Source organism: Mustela nivalis (genome assembly GCF_964662115.1).
Source record: "Mustela nivalis genome assembly, chromosome: 13".
Taxonomy (NCBI): domain Eukaryota; kingdom Metazoa; phylum Chordata; class Mammalia; order Carnivora; family Mustelidae; genus Mustela; species Mustela nivalis.
The window spans coordinates 28905561-28913673 of record NC_139032.1 but is presented as its reverse complement, the minus strand read 5'-3'; the positions used below and the strand labels follow the sequence as shown (position 1 = coordinate 28913673).

General features: G+C 44.1%; 1 protein-coding gene across 1 annotated transcript in view; it reads left to right on the top strand.

Annotated features, from left to right (window-relative positions):
• The first annotated feature begins 1724 nt into the window (after window positions 1–1724).
• FBP2 (fructose-bisphosphatase 2) overlaps window positions 1725–8113 on the top strand; it is a 32989-nt gene continuing 26600 nt past the window's right edge. Inside the window, exons 1-2 of the mRNA XM_082696495.1 lie at window positions 1725–2181; window positions 6649–6811. Of these exons, the coding sequence (XP_082552621.1) occupies window positions 2012–2181; window positions 6649–6811 (333 nt within the window). The 5' untranslated portion in view covers window positions 1725–2011. The remainder of the gene's footprint in view (window positions 2182–6648; window positions 6812–8113) is intronic.

Genomic DNA, 8113 nt, shown 5'->3' with positions numbered 1-8113 from the left:
GTGGGCTAGATATTCAGAATGGTGGCTGCCATTTTGTGCTCTTGAGGTGTCTTATCTTAGTGGCAGAAGCCAGCTGACCAAAGATAACAGAAGAGACAGAGGGGCTCCTCATGGAAACTTTGAGTAGCTAAATAAATGCCAGCAGCCACCTCCTAGTGAATTCATGAGAAAACATGAGAAAAATAAACTCCCGCATATCTAAGTCGTCTGAGTTTTCTCTTGCTTGCAGCTAAACACATTCTCATTGAATTAATTGTCAGAAAAAAAAATCCCATCGCAACGTCTTCATGTATATTCGACAGAGCAATGTGCATATTCTATTTTGCAAAATGGAGTTATATATGTACACATAACAGTTACATATACATCTAAAATAGTTATATATACATAAGAGTTAATATACATCTAAAAAATCTAACAACAAAAATAAAAACTCTAACAATAGTCGTATATACATCTAAACCATAGGTACACGTAATTATTAAATACACATCTAAAAAATATACATCTAAAATAGTTATATATATATATCTATAATAGCTCAGAGGTACTGAGTATCTACTATGTGCCAGGCTCATCTTTTTGTTTTTAACCCTGACAATGACTCTATAAGGTAGGTGTTTTACTGCTATTCCCACTTATAAGAGAGAAAACTGAGGATTCAGGAAACTTCCCGGGGATATCTAGCAGGTAGCTAACTAGCTTGGGACTCAGTGCCGGGTGTGTGTGCCCCTACAGAACCTTCTTGGTCCACCCTAGGCAGGCCCCCGCCAGTGCCTATGACCCATACAGACCCCCCACCAACCCAGTTAGTCCTACAGAGTGGGTTGGGGGCTGGACTGGTGGTGAGGTCTCTCTCTCTCTCTTTCTTTCTTTCCTTTATTCATTCTTTCAAGATTTTATTTATTTGAGAAAGAGAGAGAGAGCACAAGCAGGGGGAGGAGCAGAAGACCCTCTCTGAGCAGGGAGCCCATGGGGGACTTGATCCCAGGGCTCGATCTCAGGGACCCTATGATCATGACCCAAGTTGAAGGCAGACGCTTAACTGACTGAGCCACCCAGGTGCCCCTCACTTTTCTTTATATATTTTCGTAATGTTTCCTTTCAGTAAGCAAGTAGCATTTTTGAATTGAAAGTGCAAATCTAGGGCGCCTGGGTGGCTCAGTGGGTTAAGCCGCTGCCTTTGGCTCAGGTCATGATCTCAGGGTCCTGGGATCGAGTCCCACATCGGACTCTCTGCTCAGCTGGGAGTCTGCTTCCCTCTCTCTCTCTCTGCCTACCTCTCTGTCTACTTGTGTTCTCTGTCTGTCAAATAAACAAATAAAATCTTAAAAAAAAAAAAAAAGTGCAAATCTAGAGGACTTGATAAAAAAAAAACCCTGATGTGAGACACTGCGCTAGGAGGGTAATTTTCTTCTTCTAGATTTGGTTATCTATCATGGATACCCCTTCGGTCACAGGAGCTTTTGGAAATAAGAAGCCCCCTTTGCAAACGTTTATGAAAGACCCCTGGCTAAGCGGAACCAGGATTATCTCATCACCTGACCTATACCCCAGATAAGTTACTTGCCAGCATGCCTCCCATAGGCACAGGGGAATTGGGTTCTGCAGTGGATGTATGCAAAGCATCCCGAGTCCTGGAAGGAGAGGGTTTTATGGATTTTTTTTTTTTTTTTTTTTTTTTTTTTAGTGGCTGGATTTCTCTTCTCCCACCAGTTACTGAAGGGTTGCTTCCTGGGATCATCAAGAAAAATGAGGTGTGTGTTTCTGGGCTGCCTGATTCTATTTGCAGCTTGCTTATGGTGCTTTGGCATCCTTCCAAATCAGCCTGACAGAGAGATTTCCTTGAGGGCTTGCCCAGTTGTCTCAACCACGTGGGTCGGGGCACTTTTTCCTTAACGGTCCTGGCAGGACGCGCAGGAACCAGCTCTGATACCGACTGAGCTACAGCCTTTCGAGATAAAGAGGGCTTCCTGGGAGAAAAGAAGGATTTGCAAAGTTCCCCGCCACGATGTCGGACAGAAGCCCCTTTGAAACGGACATGCTCACCCTGACCCGCTACGTTATGGAAAAGGGGCGTCAGGCCAAAGGGACTGGGGAGCTCACGCAACTGCTGAACTCCATGCTGACGGCCATCAAAGCCATATCCTCGGCTGTGCGCAAGGCCGGCCTGGCCCACCTGTGAGTCCGGGGGGAGCAGGTGCGGGTGCTCAGACCCGCCCTTGACACGCAGGGATTCAGGCACGGGTGGGGCATGGGCAAACCTGCAGGTGCTCGGGGAAGCTGCCTCTGTGTCTGGAGGGAAGGTGCTTTTAAAGTTTCTGTCTCTGATGAAGGGCTCTTGACTTGTTTCAAGAAAGGAACAAAATACTGGGAGAGATGGTATGGAGGAAAAAAATTTTTTTTTTCTTTTTCTTTTAAAAAAAATGTATAATTTTTCCAGTTGCCATGTATTATAATGATGACCAGCTCAGGGGCTTGTTGCATTTATATAGGTTGAATTATCATGATTTGTTTCTTGCTGTGCAAAGAAACAGTGAGAAACACTTGAGATTTCGCTTTAGCTCCTAGCAGATATGAGCATTTTATTGCCATGAACTTTGCCAACGTGCTAGGAGCTAGGAATCATTTACAAAATAACTCCCTGCCCTGAAGCTTCAGTCTTATTTTGGAAAGGAGTCTTTTTTGCTTTTAAGACAATTTTTTGTTTCTTCTCTGTGACTCTTTATCTTCTCTGCTTGGCGTGCAGGAAGCTGGATGTTCTGAGTTGAGGAGGAGGGAATGCAGAGCGCTCTTCCACTTGATTCTCTTCTGTACTCCTTCCAAGCGCAGAATGAGGCCAAGTTCATGCTACAGCTGCTGACTGTCACAGCTGCTGACCTTAAAAATAAGTTGCTTATTTTGCCAGCAAAAATTAGTTTATTAGGAATAGTAGAGAATTGCAATCTGGGACAAGTAAGCTCTGCCAAAAACCATAGGCTGGTCTAACAAAGAAGAAGGTTATTTTACAGAGGAGGAAATTGGCAGGGGTTGTTTTGAACGAAAGCCCATTGGTGAAAAACAAGAGTTCAGGGCCTTCACGGTTTTTTACTGACTGCGTTGCTGGGCTAGTCAATTTCTTGGAGGAGATGCCACCCACATCATTTCTTATAGGAGTCTGTAATTAATTGATGATTTCCTGGAGGATTCTTCTGTTAGGGTTTGGAATTGACAACACTTCCGGCAATGACCTCCAGTTGTCCAGTGTGAGGGCTCCCCCTTCTGGCCTCCTGACTCAATTTTAGTGAGGTTTACCTTAAATAAAATTTCACAAAGCCAAGTGTCCAGTTTAAGTCTGTGGTAAAAAGAAGCTGATTTTCTCTGGGGTTCCATCTTCTTTGTAGCAAGTCCAGTGGAGGTCTTCTCAAAAGTTGAAAGGACCCATTATTATTATTCCAAAAATGAAATAACAAAAAGAAATAACAAAATCTGATAATTTAAAATATTAATTCTTAACAATTTAGTACTTATAATACAGAAAAAAATTGATAGCATTATGAGGCACCTGAGTGGCTCATTTGGTTAAACATCTGACTCTTGATCTCAGTTCAGGTCTTGATCTCAGGATCATGAGTCCAAACCCCGCATCGGCCTCCACACTGGGAGTGGAGCCTGCTTAAAATAATAATAATAATAATAATAAAGATGTATTATGATCGCCTTTCCCCACTCTCTGTGCTATAACTGTATTATTGTGTCATCCAGCAATAATGGCCAAGCTCTACAATTAAGAACTTTTGTGAATGCGAGGTGAAGCCATTTGCCTCTGTCCTGCTCCTATGAAGTGATGAGTTATGCTGAGTGACACTAAATAGGGACTTTCTCTGTCCCTGCAATATGGGCCCTGCTATGCTTAGAGCCATTTTCTGGGCATCTCCGCTGCTTGCTGACATTTCTGTATATTCTACCCACCTTAATGCGCTTCTCCTCTTGGCAGGATGCTTAGCTAGGCAATGGCGGCTGTGGTAGGGTTGTACTAATTGGCTTCAGAACTCTTAGCTTTGTGGCTGTTGAGCGTCCAGATGAAGTAGACTCAGGAACTGGGTAATAGGGGCTTCATTGAACTTGGCTCTTCTTTCCGTGTGATTATCTACACTCGCTGGGACCTCAGTTTCTCATTTGTAACCTGGAGGGGATGCTAATAGCCCCTAGCTTACAGAGTTGTTGTAAGGCTTAGTGGATCCATGGGATGAAGATTTCAAAAAGGCCAGATCCATAATAAATGCTCAGTAAATTCTCATGATTATAGTGGTTCCCAGTGCAGATCCGAGGAAATTTGCGGCTGGCTGGGCCATGCTGCTGACTGTCCACTAGGTGGCAGGTGCAGACCACCGAATCAAGATGTCAGGCTCCACCTTTTTCTCAGAGGCCATGAGACAGGGGTCCTCAGGCTGGCAGGAGCCCCACACCTTGCCAATTCAGATGACGTCCTTCCCTAGCCCCTCAGTAAGAAACACCAAAGTGGCAGCGTGAGAAGCCCATTGTCTGGAAATTCCTTCTTTCTAACGAAATGCTGAGATTAATTAACAGGACAATGGAGCAGCAAGGGAATTGCTTCTCATATTGCTAGAGGGTTGCTCTCTGTCCTGGAGCAATTCTGCTCACGAAAATGGGACTTCCACATACTTCTGTCCCTTCCCATCCCTTCCCACTTAGGGGACCTCAAGTCCCTCATTCTTTTGCTTCCTTTTTCTGGGAAGATATTTTTAGGCACAAACTTAATGAATGCCAAAGGGATCAGAAATTTTCATGTTTTTTTTTTTTTTTTCCTTCTTTTTTGGTCTTCTCGTGGCTGTAAGAAGGGAATGCTAGAATGCTTCTTCGGAAACATCTTCATGGTTTTCTACTGTCAGTGGTAGAATATTCCATTTAAAAATTGTCAGTAACATTTTTCTTAAAGATTTTATTTGCTTATTTGACAGAGAAAGACGCAGTGAGAGAGGGAACACAAGCAGGGGGAGTGGGAGAGGGAGAAACAGGCTTCCCGCCGAGCAAAGAGCCCAATGTGGGGCTAGAATCCAGGACCCTGGGATCATGACCTGAGCCAAAGGCAGATGCTTACCAACTGAGCCACCCAGGTGCCCCAACAATTGTCAGTAAAGTTTTAATATTAGTTAAAATGGCAAAAGATATTGTCCTGTGGGTTATAAAGCTCTCTTGCATCTGTGACCTAACTTGGAGCAGTTGTCAGACAATTAGGTCTCAGTATGAATGAGCTTTCATTCTTTCTGGAAGGAGGGGTGTTGTTGGGGGTTAAGAGTAGATGGCATCTGGAAGAAGGCTGTCAGTCAAGGAGGGTGGGAAATGAGTTGTCTCCTGCTGAGGGTAGATCAGTGGTTCTCAACCCTGGCTACCACTTGAGGATTCCTTCAGCAAATAAATGACATTAAATAATGGAGAAGTAGGGAAATTACTTTCCTGCCATGCCTTCTTCATAATTCGTTGAGTGTGTATTGAGCATCTACTATGTCCTTGAGCACTATGGAAACCAGTACAGTAGGCCAGCAGTCTAGCATTCAGTGAACAGACAGTCCAGCAGGAAAGGTTTTTGCATGAACAGGTCATGAACTGCTGTGGGAAGGAGGGATGATAGGGGATGTGTCCAGTGTGGGGAAGCGTCCCACTACAGTGAAACCAAAGAACCTTCCAGAAGGGACGAGGAGGGAGACTAGTGAGAAGCTGATGGTTGGCAGAGAGCATTCCTGTGGAGAAACACCATGAGTGAAGGTGAAAAGGAGAGGAACAGTTTGCTGGGTGCTGGTGGCCACAGGACTTTTGTACTGTTGAGATGAAAAAGGCTTGAGCGGGGTAATAGCCACTCCACTTTTAGAGGGATGAGTGTGGAAGAGTGTGGGGGTAGGATGGCAAACTCAGGGGTACATGTAAGGCAAGTGTGTGTCCAGTGGATTCTGGAGGTGAGACTGGCTGAATGAGGTGAGTGGGACAGGGCTTCCTTGGTGGGACCTCAGGTCCACCGTGGGGAACCTGGGAACTCAGGGTGAGACCAGAGTTATCTGGTTGGTATTTTAGAAGGATCCTATCCATGAGGGTGGGAACTGGGAGACCTTGCATATGGATATTCTAAAATAAAAAGCTAGATAGAATTTTTCTTACATTGCTTGAAATGGCAATGAAGAACAAAATTAAACTAGTTAATTGTGTCCCCAACTTTCCTTCGTAAGGAACACAAAACTGTCAATGGGGCTATTTTTCATTCGACTCACTGGTCCACTATTGGGGTAATCAACAGATACTTGAAGCTTCCGGGCTGCAAAGCCATGAGCCTTCATTTGTTGGAGTCAGTAAAGACAGCAATCTGTCTGAGTTTATGAACTAGTCCTTTTCCTTCTCCTCCCACTGCCCAATGCTGGTTTGTGTTTTATTAAGACTGAGTTCTCGGTAGGGTTTTTGTGAAAATAAGGGGATAGGACCATACATCCCTGAGGTGTAAAGGAAGCAAAGTTGAGAATCCCTACTGTGAGTCATGTTACACTTGGTCTGTGTAATTTGGAGACTCTGCAGCCATGAGGGGAAAAGCTGGCATACAATGGCTTCTGGGCTTCTCTGCTGGAGTTTGGATTCCTTTAATTCAGACTTCCCTTTTCTCAGGTATGGAATTGCGGGAAGCGTGAATGTGACCGGGGATGAGGTGAAGAAATTGGACGTGTTATCCAATTCTTTGGTGATCAACATGCTCCAGTCCTCCTACAGCACCTGCGTCCTGGTTTCAGAGGAGAATAAAGACGCGATTATCACCGCCAAGGAGAAGAGGGTGAGAGCATGGCCGGAATGCAGTTCCCCTCTTCACCAGCAGATGGCACTACCGAGTTGGGAAGAATCTGGTTGCTTTGCTTTTCTTTAGTTTCTGGGATTTTCCTTGATTCCTTAAATTCTGTTTCCTGGAAAAAAAAATGGATTGCATACTTCTTTAGCTAGAAGTCTGACACTGTCTAGTGAAAAAAATTCTATGACCGAGTGATTCATTCAGGAAGTAAAACAGAGTAATTAACTGGAAATGCCTCAATGGGTGGGGTTCATGTGTTTTCATGTGCCCGGAATAAGTGTTGCATTTTTTTTTTTTTTTTTTTGTGGCTTCAAAGTCATTAAGTCCAATAAAAAGTAGAGTTCCTAGGAAGAGCACCCATCCCACTTCTATGCCCCATTACCCCAACACACACTTCTCCAAGGGAGCTCTGGTTTCGGCAGAGATCTCTTTGTGCCTGAGAAACAGATTCATGTAGGAAAGAAAGCGTAAGGATCATGTGCTGTTGCCTTAATACAATGGCAAACCTGGTCAGTGCAGGGCGTGACCGGGGAGGGTCTGTAGTCATTCTGGTTTCACAAACAGTTCATTAAAGACAGAGGTTTGCTGGTGGCCAAAAATTCAACCTATGCTCAACCTATTATACAAAATAAATACTGGGACTGGTCCTTGTTTTATACATTAGGTGTTGGAGACCATTTCTTCATAATGAGAGGACAGAACAGGTAAAGCCAAATTTATTAAATACCTGCTGTATATCAGGGACTGTGCAAAGTACTTTACTCTCGCTGTGTCACACAATTTAAACTAAACGACGCTGATCATTTTCAACGTTTAGCTCCCACTGATATGCCCCCAATCATCTCTCCGATCTAATTCATCATTTTCCCCACCAGTTGACCCAAGCCATACAGGTCTTAGTGCTAGTTCTTGAATATTCCATGCCTACTTCCATGCCAGCTCCTTGAGCATTTTCCAGCATGTTCCAGATGTTCAACAGATATTTGTGGAAAGCATGCATGCCTGAATGAATGGGCTCACTTGAATTATCTACAGGAAGAATGGAGAATTTCCAAATTTATGGATTATCCCACTTTTTAACCTGCCCTCATCCCCACTGAGCAAGGAATAAAAAAGAAATAAAGGTCAGCTTAAGCTAGGGTATTACTCACCAGAAAGTCAGGGAGAAGTAATTTTAGTGGTGGAAGAGATGACTCCTGTCTTCCTTGATGTTCTACTATCCGTGTGGAATTAGCCAGGAGACTCTGATTCCCATCACTCCAGCTCTCCTGGAACCTTGCACATAGGAGG